Genomic DNA, 15,239 nt, shown 5'->3' with positions numbered 1-15,239 from the left:
AAGTTTTGTAAGCCACAATCCATAGCTGCCCAGACTCTTTTCCCAAGGAGGGGACACATAGTGAGGATTCACCTTCCAAAAGCACCGGAGGAGATTGCAGACAGACCATAGCTGATGCTGGCTGAGCTGTTGCCTTCAGCTCAGTGTGTGGCTCTTGGTGCTTGCAGTGAGATGCATCTGTGCTGGAAAGATGTCAGACACCAGCCATTCCAGTGTCTGGTGGAAATAGCTCTCTTCTGGCCTGCAAGCCTGTGGGATTTTCCACTCCTAAGGCAATACCAACGTGCTTTGTCACAGGGTGGAACAGCCTCTCCTTCTGGTGCATGAGGACACCACGGCAGTGCCAAAACATCCTCTGGCCACCACGGCAGCAGCAGAAAGGACTTGGTGAACCCAGGGTACAACTATGCATTCCCTCAGCATACCACTCCCCAGCCCTGTGCAGGGGAGCTTTGTTGTTTCAAGCTGTTTTTCCTCTTCTCCCATTGTCCTCTCAGGCTACACAGGAAATAGGAGAGCAGCAATTCCCATGCTTCATTTGTTCAGTTGATCCTACAGTCCTCCCCAGCGGAGAACTTCCCACAGTCCAAAAAGCCCCTATAAACCCAATACCCCAATGAACACAAGGTTCACTGGCCAAACTTAACTCTCTCCATTTTGTGGTTAATCATTTTCACTGCATGCTCCACCTACAGCAGCTTTGCAGGGCTCAGCTTTGGATTGAACTATCTGAACTATTTGCTGCCCCAGGATAGTGGTGCTGGGGGCACGGATGGGCCTGGGGAGCCAGGGGAGGTCTCCTGTACCTGCCTTGCTTTTCTTTCTCGGTGCACCCTCAGAGAGCAGAAATACTCATGATGATCCAGCAGCAGCTGACACAGCTCCTGCCAGAGAGGAAGGTGGACACTTCTGCTGCCCTCACCCTGCTTGGCGGCTCCGTGGCAGCCCTGGTGGTCTGGAAATGGCTGGGCAAAAAGATGATCCAGAAGAAAATGGAAGAGGCTCGGAGGACCCGGGATGAGGGTATGAAGAAAATGGCAAAGGCTGTCCAGCAGTTCAGGGAGCAGGTAACCCATCCTCCTGGGGATCTGAGTCCCATTGGGATGTCTGCAGACGCTGCCCTACAGCTCCTCCTTCCAGCTCATGGCCCTGTAGTGTTCATAAGGAGGAGATGTGCCAGCAGCCCTCAACAAGGGGAAAGGCTGCCTTGGGAGAAAGGGAGATCACTGCCCTCCTCAGGCTGGATGAGATGTGGTGGGAGTCTGCAGCTTGGGGAATGTGAATTACTCACTGAGAAGATGTTTTTGAGCAATGCAGGTGATGATGCTCTGGGTCTTCACTGATCCAAACCCCAATTCTTTCATGATCTGGAAATGCCTCTTGCCAAAAATGGGTAGAAGCAAGAAAGCTTTTTCCTCTACTTAACTCTAAGTTTGCACATCTGTTCACACCCCTATGCCTTTGTCTCTAAAACTTGGCATCTGGACAGCTCAAGGGGTGTCTCCAAAAGCAGCATTCTCAGTCAGTGAGACATCCCATCAGGCTGCCCAGAAGGTGCCTGGTCTAAATTTACCCTAATAAAGGGTTTTCAGTGTCCCCTGGGAGCAACCAGGACATGACATGGGGGTAAATGAGCCAGGCATCCAACCAGCATAGCCCTGAATTCCTACTGCAACCTCATGTCTAACCACCTTTCCTTTCTGCTCCATTCACTTCTGAAGACATACTGGGTAAACCAGCTCATGTTTGTACAGGTACCACACAAACCATACCAGCTACAAGTGAGACATATATCTACAACCTTTTTTCTTAAATACAGAGCTATATAAATGTAAATATGTGGTATAAAACCTCTAAAAACCTGTTGGCACTGAGACCTGCCAGTCTTCTTTACCTGAGTAGACCACCTTTGAGTCCCTGCTGACTTCCTTGCAGTTTGATGGGCTTGAGCTGTTAAATGTTTGTTCTCAGTCTATACATGCACTGCCTCTATCTGTTCTGAGGGCTGAAAGGGCAGCCTGAGACTGGTGTGCAAGGACTTTGGTACCTTCTGCCCTGGGCAGTGTTTGTTCAGCTGAGGTTATGTCTTGGTCAGTGGGTAAGTCCCCCCACGCCAGGAGAAAGGCATTACCATGTCCTCTGCTGCAGTGGATGGACAAAGCCCTTCTACACTTAGGTTACTGGTTTTGATATCCAAACTCAGGATAAAACACTTGGGAGCTCAAGGTCTGAACCCCCACATGCAGAATCTGCTTTTCCAGCACAGTCTGGAATGTTGATAATGTTGACAAAACTTAACAAGCTTAACTTGTTAAGCAAAACTTAACAGCCTTATCCCCTGAGCCAAAGGGTAACTGGAGCTCCCTCATCTTCCCCCTGCAGGTCCCCAGTGTCCAGAGGGATGCCATTCTGTCCCTGCCCCTGCTGGAACTCACTGGAAGACTCCAGGAAGAGTCTCTGTCCCCCAGGACTGTCCTCTACACCTACATAGAGAAGGTGAGTGTCCATCCACACTGAGATGGGCAAAGCAAATCTTTTACATTCTCCATGCCATGGTGTGTGTGCTGGTGGCTGAAAAGGCTCGTTGGAGCTGGATTATGACCAGCCTTTTATATAGCAGATATTAAGAGAAAAACATGTTCTGTTTCCTGGGTCAGATCCATCAGTGGACAGCCCTTTGAGATGGCTTGAGCTGGGAAGCTCTGGGGAGGGGGTTATTTGTGTCATATTTTGTAGATCAAGGTAGCTGCTCAGTGCAGCTGTGTAATGATGCTGTTCTATTCTAACACTTTCTGTCCCTCCACACGTCCAACCAAGGCCCTGGAAGTGACCCAGCAGACAAACTGTGTGCGACACTTTATCCCAGAGTGTGAGGAGCAGCTCCAGGAAATACAACGGCACAAGGAGAAAGGGCTGCTGTATGGAATCCCCGTCAGCATCAAGGATCACATTGGCCACAAGGTTCTTCCCTTTGTGTTTGTGGAGTGTCCCATCGTGGGCTGGGATGGGTGGTGAAGTGGTGGGACATGGAGAATGGGGAAGGGGCCCAATCCCTCCCTCCCACCACAGGAAACCTGGCTGTGTCTGAGGCAGCTGCAACCCAGTGGGCACTCACTCACTCACTCACTCAGTCCACACCCAGTGGGATGTGGGAGAGAGAATGGAAAGGGTAAAAGTGATGAGACTTGTGTATTGAGATAAGGACGGTGTATTAGGTAAACTGTACACAAGCAAAGCAAAACAAGTATCTCATTCACCACATCCCATGGGCAGGCAGGTGTTCAGCCATCCCAGGAGAGCAGGGCTCCATCACGTGTGATGGTAACTGGGAAAGGCAAACACCATCACCCCAAACATCTCCCCTTCCTTCCTCTTCCTCCAGCTTTATATGCTGATCATGACTCACGAGCATGATGTGGAATGTCCCTCTGGTCACTTGGGGTCAGCTGTCCTGACTGTCTCCTCCCAGCTGTGCACCCCCAGCCTGCTCACTGGTGAGGGGGCATGAGGAGCTCTGTGCAAGGCCTGCTCAGTGATAACAATAACTTCCCTGTGTTATCAACACTGTTTACAGCACAAAATCCAAAGCACAGCCCTACAGTGGCTTCTGCAAAGAAAAGCAACTCTACCCCAGCCACAAGCAGCACAAACCTCCATCAGCAGAGAACAACCAGGGGTGAACAGCTGTAGACACAGATGATTTCTCCTCTGATATGTGACACAGTACAGGCTGCACTAAAGTTGAGGGCTTTAAGGCCAAAGCAAGCCCCAAACACCAAGGCTAACTGGAAAAGGCTCACATATTTTGTTTACCTGGGATTATTCCTTCCCTGAACACCCACTGGTGGATTCACTTGGACTACAGGACGCTGGGTTTGATCCTGAGCTAGTGCACCTATGGAGTATGGAGCTGCTTTGGGGTCAGGGGAGAAAAGGAGCAAGGAAAAGAGCAAAGAGAGCTTCAGGAGAAGCTTTAACCCTTGAGTGAGTTCTTGGCAGCCCTCTGCCAAGGATGGAAGGTGAGGGAGTCCTTCGAGCAAGGGCTCGCAACGGAATGGGCTGGTGCCAAATGCACAAACCCCGAAGGAATGCCAGATGATCCTTCCAAAAGAGCAAGGGAACGGCACTGAACGTGTCCCTTGTCACTTCTTCTCTCTGCAGGGACACTTGGCAACCTGTGGGCTTGTGCAGTGCCTGGGCACTCTGATGGAGGAGGACAGTGTCCTGGTCAAGGTCCTGAAGAAACAAGGGGCCATCCCATTTGCGATGACCAATGTGCCACAATCCCTTCTCAGGTGACATACATCATTAAAGCTCTTCCCTCTGGTTGTACTTCTGAGGGAAAATCCCAGCTTGTAGGTCCCTGGACAGGCTCCTTCCTGGCTCCTGAGATATGGCCTGGAGAGTCCCTCTTCCATTATCTGGCAACAATCTCAGCTGAAAGAGCTGTCAGATAAGATAAAGAGGGGAAAAGACCTACCATGAGTTACGAGAAATCGAGTGCACTTGTGCATGGGAGGGAGAGCAGAGGCTCGTGGGAATGAGCTGTGTCCTGAGGGACTTACAGGATGAAAGGATGGGGCTGGTTATGCCACACAGGCTTTCTGCAAGAGAAAGCAAACAAACCCAAGGCGTTTGGCTGTTCCTCACAGCCTCTTTCCTGGCTTTCTTCTCCCCAGCTACGAATGCAGCAACCCCATCTTTGGCCAAACCTTGAATCCCTTCAACCCCCAGAAGTGCCCTGGGGGCTCCTCGGGAGGGGAGGGAGCTCTGATCGCGGGGGGAGGCTCCATCCTGGGCATCGGCTCCGACAGCGGCGGCAGCATCCGCCTGCCCTCCAGCTTCTGCGGGCTCTGCGGCCTCAAACCCACGGCTGAGAGGCTCAGGTGGGTGCTGGGGCTGCCCTTCCAGCCCTGCTCATGGCCAAGCTTGGCCGAAGGGGAAAAGTGCTGGGTGAGTACCTGGAGGGAGGAGAGAGGGTGGCTCTTAGAAGGTGGTTTGCTTTGCTCAAAACCTCTCCCAGGACATGGCATGGTGCAGTTCTGGGGGAAATGGGCGTATTTTCATTGTAAATCTAGCCTGGAGTTAAAAATAAAAGGGAGTTAAAGTGGTTAAATAATGCCAAAATGGAACAGTTTTGGTTAAACCAAAACCAAGATTTGTTGGGGTTCAGGTTTGTTCGTTTGTTTTATTTTGGCCAAAATTTCATGTTTGACACTACTCAATTCAAATTTTTGAAATAATTTCCTTCTGTTTCTGTGTCTGAGCTGGAGACCCCACTATGCTTTTCAAACATATTGTGAATATTTCCCCATTACTGAAATGACAATATGCTTCTTCTTTTCCCACAGCCTGTCTGGAGTGACTGGCCCTGTCAACGGCATCCTGGCAGGTACGTGAATTTTAAGTTCCTTTACCCTATATCCTGTGAAGAGCCTGATGTTCTCCTGTAGGCCAGAAGAAAACCTGAGCCAACAAAGGCCTGTCTGGAGTCCATCTGAAACGTCCCTCGTTGCCTGCTCGCCCCAGCGTGGCTGTGCAGAGGGGTGGGCCGGTGTTTGGCACATCCATCTGCCCAATGTGGGTGTCTGCTCTCATCCCATCCAGTCCCTTGTGCTATGGGGCCCATGGCGAGGGATGTGGACAGCCTGGCCCTGTGCATGAAGGCGCTGCTGTGCCAGGAGATGTTCCAGCTGGACCCCACCGTGCCCCCCATCCCCTTCAATGAGCAGGTGAGGCCCTCACTCAGCAAGCCCCGGTTCCTTCCAGGGTGCCACACACTCTCCTGAAGGGTCCAGTTGTCTTTACAGCACTGGTTTTCAGCAAAATAACTCTCTTTGAGGGCACAATTCATAATTGTCATTTAAAAAAAAATTAAAAATAGAGAAATCAAAAGTTATTCTGTGCGTCTTCTCAGCTGGAATGCAGCTTATTGAAGTGAGAGGATCCAGGAAAGAGTGGGGAAGAAGGCAACACTGGGAGCAAATAGCTGGAGATCTTTAGGGGAAGATGAGACAGGATCAGAAACTGCTCCAGCAAATCTCTTAGCTGAGAGTGTTCCCTTTCTCTCTGCAGCAGACCAGCTTCAGGAGGTTTTTCCACATCCACACTTTTTAGCAGTGGCTGAATCCACTTGTCTAGAGTGGCTGTGCTCCTCCTGAAGGAGGGCCTGGAGAAAAAGGCAGGGGTAGACATTTGGAAAGGGTAACTATAAACAGCAAAACAGAGTATTAGTCACCCCTTAGCATCTGGAACTCTTGCCCCCTTCTGCAGTGGGTGTCAGCATGGGAGCAGACCTACCCCCAGCGGGGTGGGTGCCATGAATGAGTGATTCAGGTCACCCAAAGAATCACTGTCAAAGGCTTTGGGAAAAGCAGGTTTTAATATAAATTTGCAAAAGGGTGACAAAGTTCAGTGACAGGGTTCATTCTGTTACTTATGATGCAGATGGAGCAAGGAAAGCCAGCTTAGTGTCGCTTTGGAATGATTTGCATGGAGAGTGAGGATGCAAAGGACAAGGTGCAAAGGGCAGGGAAGACCCTCCCATTGAGTCACAAGGTTCAGAAAGGAGTCCCTTGCTTTCTAAACTCCTGACAGAGGCTAGGTACAGCTGAGTCCAATCTAGACTGGCTGCTCATATCTAAGTTCATATCTAAGAGATTAATAGGGAAATACAAGGAGAAGGGGAGACCCTTCCCCAGGGTCACAAGGTTCAGGGAGCACCCCCCTTGCTTTCTTGATGTAGTGTGGGTGGGGCTGGATCCAGCCTTAGTCCCACACCTGGCCAATGGTGTATGTCTAAAGGATTTTCACAGCAATCCCATAAGGAATAGGAACACTAAACTGGTGTCTCTTTGCTCCAGGTGTACTCCAGCTCCACTCCCCTGCGGGTCGGGTACTACGACACTGACGGCTACTTCCCGCTGCCCCCCTGCATGAGGAGGGCAGTGAAGGAAACCAGGCGAGCTCTGCAGGCAGCTGGGCACCAGGTGATCACCACCACCCCCTGCTCTTATCCCCAGGGTGTCCCCAGCCTCGCTCCTCGCTGAGGAAATCACCCTTCAGAAACCAGACACAGCTCCCAGGCACATCTGTGGCTAAAACGACCTGGCTGAAGTATGGGATTATGTTATTCCAGCTCCAAACACAGGCAGAGACCCCTCTGCCTAAGGGAGCAGTGCATGGGCAATCAGCAGGAATAAGCTCATGGGGAGATGCCTAGATGGAAAACAGTTGAACTTCTTTGGAAGCCAAGGGCTTCTCTTTGCACATGGAGCCCAGGGAGGTGCTTCTCTGCCTTTGAGGAATACCCACATTCGGGTCTCGGAAATTATTCACATCCCCAGGCTGCCACATAATCTTGTGTTCTGGTGCAGCTGGTGCCCTTCTCTCCTCCTCGGGTCCCCTATGTCATGACTGAACTGTTTATGAAGACGTTTTTTGCTGATGGAGGCCGTGCCTGGTTGGATGTGTTGTAAGTAGGAGCCCTCTGGCAGCAGTGCTGCCAACACCTCCATCCCCACGCCGGGAGCACAGCACAGCCACAATGAGCCCAGCCCTCCCACCCCAAAAAGGCAACACTCAGGTTTCTGAGAAAGAGCAAACAGCATGACCCCATCCTCTTGTCATCTCTCAGCACAGGAGATATTGTAGATCCAGGCTTGAAACCACAGGTGAATTCCTGCAAGATCCCGAGGCTGGTGAAGAAGCTGCTGGCTCTGCTTCTTAAACCTCTGGTGAGTCCCTGTCCCTCAGGACAGGAACAGGGACTTCCCAGGGTGACACAAGTTACTGCAGCCCCATGTCATGTCCCTAAGGAACCTCGTGCCTTTCCAGTTTCCCCGCCTGGCTGACTACCTGGGTGCCTTGGCTGGAATGAGGTAAGATGGCATTGTCCCCAGGGACGTCCATGGAATTGGGTGATACCTTCTCCTCTAGGTGTCCATGGCTGGGGGAGATTGGATTCACAAGAAGCTGTGATCTGCTCTTTGCAGGGGCTGTCCTTCATTCCTGGACACAGTTTCCCTGCCCCTAGCGATAGCCTGACAGGAATGAGGCACTTCAATGGGTAAAGTCATTACAGGAAGCCTGTGGAGGAGATGAGTATTAAATCCAGGGCCATCAGGGAAACCTTCTCTCCAGCACTTCCAGATATTTGCCACTTAATTGCTTGACCAGGTGCCAAAGGAAACTTTAGGGAGATTGTGAAAGCTGTATTGTTTAAACCAATTGCTAAAATCACCAGGGTTTATCAACCCAGAGGACTATTTAAGCAATTCCTCCTCCTCTTAAAGCTTAAAGATGTCGCTATGATTTCCACTTGCAGGTCAGTGAGGGAGATGTGGAATCACCACCATCAAATACAGGTGTGTTTCAAGGATTTTCCTCTCTGGCATCATGCTACAAGTTGAGGCTTTGTGGCAAGTGCCAGGTCAGAGAGTCATTGGTTTGAAAAAAGATTGTGCAGGGGAGGGGGTGCTAGGGAGGAGACAGGATGGGGGGAAAAGCACAAAGAAGGACAGGAAAGGGGTGTGTGGGCTTTTGATGGGCCCAGACAGGACTTCATTGGTTGCCTGCAGTGCTCATGCCCAGGCACAGTGAAGGCTGTCCTGGGAGTGGGGATGGCTAAACTGGGACCTCTCAAATTCCTGGCCACGGTCTGGCCACATGCTGCGGGGGCAAACACACACTCCTCTGCCTCGTCCCTGCCTGCTGCTGCCTCCTCAGGTGTGCCTGGGGAGGCTGAGAGGCTCCAGGCATGGACATGGCTCCACAACAAGCCCCTCTCCTCCCCCAGGTGTACCGCTCCCAGTTCATCAGCCAGTGGAAGGAACTCCAGCTGGACGTTGTGCTGTGCCCTGTCCTGGGGCCTGCCTTCAACACGGGATACCCCAGGAAACTCCTCAGTAAGTGAGTTTGGGGCCTTCCCAGGAGGGCAAAGAACCAACCACAGCAGCTGAGAGTGGAGGGAAACATCCACTACCATGGAGCTTCACCGCCCACCCAAGCATTTTATGGGAATTAGGAAGGAAAAGCAACCACACAGAGCTCTCTGAGCAGGTGGAGACATCCACAGCTCTCAAGGGCTCCAGGGAATATGAAATGTGTAATTCTGAAGTAAGACAGGAGGCTGTGACTGCCTGCATCCTCTCCTTCCTCAGGTGCCATCTCCTCCACGATGCTGTACAACGTCTTGAACTTCCCCGCCGGGGTTGTTCCCGTCAGCAGCGTGACAGAGGCTGATGAGGAAGAGCTAAAGCTTTACAAAGGATGCTGTGATGACCCCTGGGACCGGACACTGAAACAGGTAAGGGAAGTGGTGGAGCAGAGGCTGCTGATGGGAGTTCAGGTAACACTTTCAATGGTATAAAGGGCTCCTAAGTATCTCCAGCAGTATGGGCTCAGTGCAAAAAAAATAATAACTTCTTTATACACCCCTTGCTAATCCCCAAATCCACCTTGAACACACCCATCCCTTTTCTCCCAGGCCCCAAAGGTAAGTCACTAAGCTTTGGGGGGACTAAAGGACCTAGGGCAGACTGGGTGGGCTGAAGTCAGCAAGGAGCCGTGCAGAAAAGCTTCTGGGAGCTTCAGTCATTGCAACAGCCACAGCCCACAGCACCGCATTTTCCTCCTGCTCCATGCTGCCTTCAACCAGGCCCAGGCTGTCAGTGGAGCATGGATCAGGAATGAGGATGATGAAGGAAAAGGGATCTGCCTACAAGACAGCTCAAAGCAGAGCTGGCTGGGGTGTGTGTGTGGGGAGGGGAAAGTGTGTCAAACATGTCACCCAAGGTTTGGCAACCATTTCTACCACAGCAGAGCAAGAGCCTTCCCTCTGCCCAGCCCGCTAACAGGGCTCAAACTCCAACCTCCCCACCCTGCGGGATGAGCCACAGGCCTAAACCAAGTTCCCGAAATCCACTGGAGGTCTGGGCCCCCGGGTGACCCCTCCCTGCTTGTGCCCCGGCTGCAGGCTGTGGCAGGAGGCGTGGGGCTGCCCGTGGCCGTGCAGTGCGTGGCCTTGCCCTGGCAGGAGGAGCTGTGCCTGCGCTTCATGAAGGAGGTGGAGACCCTCAGCCGTGACAAGAGAGTGGCATAGTCACCATGGTCCCCGAGGAGAAGGGACAGTGCTGCAGCACCGCCACCAGCAGTGCAGACTACCCTGTGGAGGGGAGGGGGAAGGAAACGCCACCTCCTGACCCCTCTCCTTGCCAATAAACACAGATCCTGTGCAGGATGCTGCCCTGCAGGACTGGCTCAAGATAGGTTCACACAGTGGTAGATCTAGGAGCTGCAAGGATGGCCATGGCTGTGGGTTCACCCCTCCACCCCCATTTCCATCAGTGCTGCCTCCTGCAGAAGCAGGGTGGTGCAGAGAGGAAAGGATTACAGAAGTTTAATAGTATTTTCGTGCTGGCAACGGAGTAACTTCATGTGGATGTAACTAGGGGTGGCCCCATGAGGAATACAGCCATGTCCATCCCTTTCCACCACTGTGTTTTGCTCATAAAAATAAAAATGTAAGTTACACAACTCTTATTATAAATTCCAGTAATCCTTCAGTGGTGGTGATGATTCTATAAACAAAGTTACTACTCAAAATCATACAAACACCTGCTCACTGGACATTAAATGCCATTTAGCATGGGAACATTCACACTTATCCACAGCCTTCCTAGCTGTGAGGGATGGCAACAGTCACTGGCCTCTCCAGCATCTCAAGCACATTTCCAGCCCCACAGGAGGGGAGCTCTTAGGAACCTCTGGTTTCAGTACCTCAGGCTGCTCTCTCTGAAGGCAGGAGATAAGCAGAGACAGATGCAACTCATTTTATGCAGATGGTGAGATCTGGGACAGAAAGGCTGAGATCCCCAGATGGTGTTTGTTAGCCCAAACCTGCTCATGTGGGATCAAAGCAGTCAGACAGGAGGAAGAGAGCAGGGCCATTTATCCTGTCCCACACAGATGGATAAATCGCTCCCTCTGATAAGACCTCTCTCTCTTTCCGAGATGAAACACCTCAGTCTCAAACAGATAAATATTCAGGAAACAACACAGCAGGTCTTTCTCATTTATTCCCTATGTCTGCAGTAAAAAAGCAGGCTTCCTTTGGGACATTTCAGAAAGAAAAATAAATACAAAGCAGTTCTGCTTTCCCTTAAATACTGGGCTGCTTCCTGACAGCAGACAGAGTCTGCTGCTCCTTCTACATGCGACGTAATTTGCAGAAATACATCGGCCCAAAGTTGGCTGTGAGGTGAGGCAGGACAAGCTCCCCGAGCCGGCAGTCTGAGAAGAAGGAAAACGTGTCCTGGAAGAGCGTCTGGAAGTGGCTGAGGTCCTCAACGTGGACACTGATGTTGAACTGGGCTTCTGCAATGTCCAGCGCCCTCTCAACCACACACTCGTTCTGCAGCGGGGACAGGGAGCACGTGGAATACACCACCTCTCCTCCCGGCTTCGCCGCCAGGATCCCAGCCCTGCAGGAAGGAGAACACACACGTGTCACGGGATGAGCAGGACTCTGAGGGAGGGACACGGGCATTCCCACCCACACAAACTGGGAAACCAACAGGGAACTCGGAGGAAGTGACAGACAAACCCCACTGAACTCCACAGGCTCAGCACTCTGTGTCACTGCAACATGAGGAGGGTTTTGGGCCAGGGAAAAGAGTCAGATAAGTTATAAAGGATTTAACGTGGGAGATGCTACTGGAGAGCAGCTGGAAGGTGTAATCCTGCAGACACATCCAAAGGGATGGGATATATGTACAGGGGAAGAGATTCTTGCAGTTCAAGTGCTGCCATGGGACTCTAATCTGCCACCTTCTTGCCACAGCACACAGTGACAAGCTGTGGCACTTCCCAGCACCACAAGTCCTCCCGTGTGCTGGGATAGCTGAGCACTTGGGAATCCTCCAGGGCTGCCTGCCAGGAGCCAGGAGATCACCACCCAAAACAAATGCACCCATCCCATTCCTCAGACACTTCTCCCTGTATCCTACAGCTACTGCTGGGACAGAAGGACAAGTGATCTGACCAAGAGCATCTGCAATTTCTTACACTTACTGTGATTTGTGTAACAGTTACTGCCAGAAAACTACACATGGTTTCCACATTCCCAGTTGGGGACAGAGTAAGCTTTCAGTGCTTGGAGAGCTGCTCACAGCACCCAGGGAACACAACAAAACCGAGCTGACTCACATCAGCAGCTGCAGCTGCAGCATGGGCAGCATCTGACGCTCCTTGGTTCGCCTCTTGTGGAAGATGTTGTTGTCCTCCTCCATGGCAGAGTGTCTGTCTGTCGTGCAGGGCACATCCACCAGCACCTGCAGCAGCAGAGCTCCCACCTCAGCCCCCTGCACAGGTCAAGCTCAGCAAGTCCCCTTCTGCAGCCAGCCCCATGCCCACCTCCTCCACCCCTGCCAACAGCTCTCAACAGGTGTGCACCACACTGAACTGTGATCATCTGGCTGCTTTGGCATTTTGGGAACATGCAAAAATGGTAGAAAACATCCTGCACTAACTCATGTTCTCATTTAATGTCCCTGCTCTGTGTGTGTCCCTGGCAGAGCTCCTGCAGCACACACGGGCATTGCTGCTGCAGCGACGCCTCCCAGAGTACCAAACCCAGCCCCTGAACACCAAACCCAGCCCCTGCGGCTGGACATGGCTGAGAACCCAAGATTATCTAATCTTTACATTTAACCCCTTCCAGGGATGGACAAGAACAGGATTTCTAAGGGGTATTACACAGGCAAATAAAGGTACAATTCTAGATGCACATATGCACCAGATCCTGCAGGAAGGAATAGAGGGAGGAAATATTACTCCTTATGTGGCTTGGTCCTCCCTCCCTCTTTCTCTGCATTTATGATTACAGAAAACTACAGAGTGGAAGGATAAGCTGCTGTCTTCCTTAAAAAGAAGAGGGAAGTGAACTTGATAGGTTCATCTTCAGTGGCTCCCAAATGCATACCTTATGGAAAGTGCCACCTTTCACCTGGTCCCAGTCCCTTCCATCGTAGGATGTGACACTCACAGTATCCCTGACTTCTCTGGGGACATAGCTGTGGAGAATCTGGTGCAGCCTCTTTGTCCGGGAAACAGAGACATCATTGGCTGCCAGATGTCCTGACAGGACAGAACAGGCACACTGAGAACGTCACTTTTGCAAAAACACACAGAAATTATTAATGGTCAGACACGAATGGGTGCAGTAGACTCCTCCAGCCCTTATTTACACATGGGAACACCCATCCCCACTCACCACAAAACCCAGTCTGCAGCAGAGCCAGAGTCTTCCCACCCGGAGCCGCACAGAGGTCAAGGACAAAGTCATCCGGCTGCACGTTGAGCGCCAGGACAGGCAGGAGAGATGCTGCATCCATGAGGTAATAGTCGAGGAGCCCCAGAGAATCCAGCCTGGAAATCATCAGTTTGCACAACAAAAGCAAATGTTGGAGTGGAAAAGAAAATAAAAGAGCAGTTGGAAGTGAGGACAGGGACACATGGAAGCAGCCCCTGAGGCTGGCAATGACCAGGGTGGTCTGTCAGGGATGTCTCACCGTGCAGGGCGAAAGCGCGTGATGTCACCCCTGGGGAAGGTGTAACACTTGATTTTGGAGCTGATGGAGGCGCAAAGTAGCGGGGACATTTCTGCTTGCATCATCATTTCTGCCTGCATCCCAGTCCTGCCCTCACCAGAGCCCTCCTGGCACCCTCTGGCCGCTTCCCCCACGGCTGCACCCCGCTGCCATTGCTGTGCCTTTTGGAGGGCCTCAGAAACAAAATCGGTGGCATTGAGCAGCTCCAGCTCTTGGGACACATGGTCAGCAGCAGCGAAGTTGTTGAGGAGGGCCCCGTACTTCTGCTGGCAGAGCAGGCCAGCACGGACCGAGGGCCACAGGGCGCCCAGGTGCAGGCTGTAGCTGGTGTCGAAGTGGTGCAGCGCCAGCCGCGTGGACGGGATGCGCGGGGCCGTGGCAGCCTGGCAGGGAAAAAGAGCAGAAGTGTTAAAATACCTCGATACCCCCATACCCAGCCCTCCCACCCAGCCTTCGTGTTTTCCTGGGAGAATCCAGCACTGGGGTCTGTGCTGCCACAGCTCCAGGAAGCCTTTCCAGAGTGTGTGACAGGACACGGGGGAATGGCATGGAGTTGTGACAGGGGGGCTTATGTTGGATAACGGGAAAAGGCTTTTCACCCACGGGGTGGATGGGCACGGAATGAGGCTCTCCAGGGACGCGGTCACAGCACCAAGCCTGAGCTCAAGAAGCACTGGGACAATGCTCAGGCACAGGGCGGGATTGCTGGGAGTGTCCCCTGCAGGGCCGGGAGATGCATCCTGATGCATCCCTTCCAACTCGGCACATTCAGCGATTCCAGGATTGTGTGAATGGCCGATCGTGCCTGGGGAGCGAGAGCTGCAAGGGGGCGATGAGAAGGGGATTTGCAGGGGGGTGCAAAAGGTTAGTGGGGACAAAAGCGGGGTGCAAGCAGCGCCGTGGGGTGCTCTGGTCCCGCCCGGCCCAGCTCACCCACTTCTCCTTGTGCCGGTGCCGGCGGGGCCCCGCTGCCAGGATCGCTCCCGGTGCCGTCCCCGGCCCCCGCCGCAGCAGCGCGGCCGCCGCCCGCCCGCGCCCGCCCAGCGCCGCCATCGCCGCTCGCCTTCCGGGGCGGGCCCGGCAGCGGCTGGGAATCACCGGGAGCAACCGGAGAGCGGCTGGAAATGACCGGGAGCAACCGGAGAGCGGCTGGAAATGACCGGGAGCGGCTGGGAATGACCGGGAGCAACCCGGGAGCGGCTGGGAATGACCGGGAGCAACCGGGGAACCCCGGCCGTGCCCCTGGCGGGGACCGAACTACATCATCTTTAAGGTCCCTTCCAACCTTTTTACGTTTGTCCGGTAATTATTGAGCTGGGTCTGGGCGTCAGCTGCTGAGAAGGATCCGGCAACAAACGCGCTTTGCAGCAGAAATGCACAGGCACAGCTGGACCCTCCTCTGTGCCACAGGAAAAAAGACAAAAACGAACCACACCAGAACACACTGGAATTTACATGGTACGCTTAACCTAATAAAAGTCTGAAATCTGCCAGCAAAAGGACCATGAACTTGGATAAAGAACAGCCAAATTGATAAGGTGCTGGCTTTCATTCCGCTTTGAATAGCCGAGAAATTTTCTGCCCCGTGAGATACCCTGGTTTTCCTCCTCCTGAACATTCCCTCTCACT

At 52.6% G+C, this 15,239-nt stretch overlaps 2 protein-coding genes across 2 annotated transcripts; one reads left to right on the top strand and one right to left on the bottom strand.

The window, feature by feature from the left end:
- Nucleotides 1-759: 759 nt before the first annotated feature.
- On the top strand, nt 760-10,565 carry LOC111933095 (vitamin D3 hydroxylase-associated protein-like). Its single transcript, XM_023932483.2, has 15 exons — nt 760-1,067; nt 2,383-2,496; nt 2,818-2,961; nt 4,162-4,295; nt 4,680-4,886; nt 5,352-5,392; nt 5,608-5,732; nt 6,864-6,989; nt 7,377-7,474; nt 7,637-7,736; nt 7,837-7,880; nt 8,327-8,366; nt 8,798-8,906; nt 9,162-9,307; nt 9,977-10,565. Exons 1-15 carry the CDS (start codon nt 855-857, stop codon nt 10,100-10,102), a joined length of 1,767 nt encoding a protein of 588 aa, XP_023788251.2. The 5' UTR covers nt 760-854; the 3' UTR covers nt 10,103-10,565.
- Nucleotides 10,566-11,060: 495 nt separating this feature from the next.
- NSUN4 (NOP2/Sun RNA methyltransferase 4) lies at nt 11,061-14,699 on the bottom strand. Its single transcript, XM_086841917.1, has 6 exons — nt 14,544-14,699; nt 13,572-13,993; nt 13,274-13,428; nt 12,983-13,137; nt 12,208-12,332; nt 11,061-11,483 (listed from the first exon to the last, which is right to left on the bottom strand). Exons 1-6 carry the CDS (start codon nt 14,661-14,663, stop codon nt 11,210-11,212), a joined length of 1,251 nt encoding a protein of 416 aa, XP_086698043.1. The 5' UTR covers nt 14,664-14,699; the 3' UTR covers nt 11,061-11,209.
- Nucleotides 14,700-15,239: the final 540 nt, after the last annotated feature.

This window comes from Cyanistes caeruleus, chromosome 9 (genome assembly GCF_971803275.1).
Source record: "Cyanistes caeruleus chromosome 9, bCyaCae1.hap1.1, whole genome shotgun sequence".
In the NCBI taxonomy this organism is placed as follows: Eukaryota; Metazoa; Chordata; class Aves; order Passeriformes; family Paridae; genus Cyanistes; species Cyanistes caeruleus.
Note: the sequence above shows the minus strand (reverse complement) of the source record. Positions and strands in the feature narration are given on the sequence as shown.

What these genes read in the sequence shown, in the direction of transcription:
- LOC111933095 (XM_023932483.2), top strand. Translation starts at nt 855, where the DNA reads ATGATGATCCAGCAGCAGCTGACACAGCTCCTGCCAGAGAGGAAGGTG. An exon ending in CCCACGGCTGAGAGGCTCAG is followed by an intron (nt 4,887 to 5,351) that starts GTGGGTGCTGGG and finishes CTTTTCCCACAG; the next exon opens with CCTGTCTGGAGTGACTGGCC. An exon ending in CGTGCCTGGTTGGATGTGTT is followed by an intron (nt 7,475 to 7,636) that starts GTAAGTAGGAGC and finishes GTCATCTCTCAG; the next exon opens with CACAGGAGATATTGTAGATC.
- NSUN4 (XM_086841917.1), bottom strand. Translation starts at nt 14,663, where the DNA reads ATGGCGGCGCTGGGCGGGCGCGGGCGGGCGGCGGCCGCGCTGCTGCGG. An exon ending in ACCGGCACAAGGAGAAGTGG is followed by an intron (nt 13,994 to 14,543) that starts GTGAGCTGGGCC and finishes TTTCCCTGCCAG; the next exon opens with GCTGCCACGGCCCCGCGCAT. An exon ending in CTGCAGCTGCAGCTGCTGAT is followed by an intron (nt 11,484 to 12,207) that starts GTGAGTCAGCTC and finishes TCCTTCCTGCAG; the next exon opens with GGCTGGGATCCTGGCGGCGA.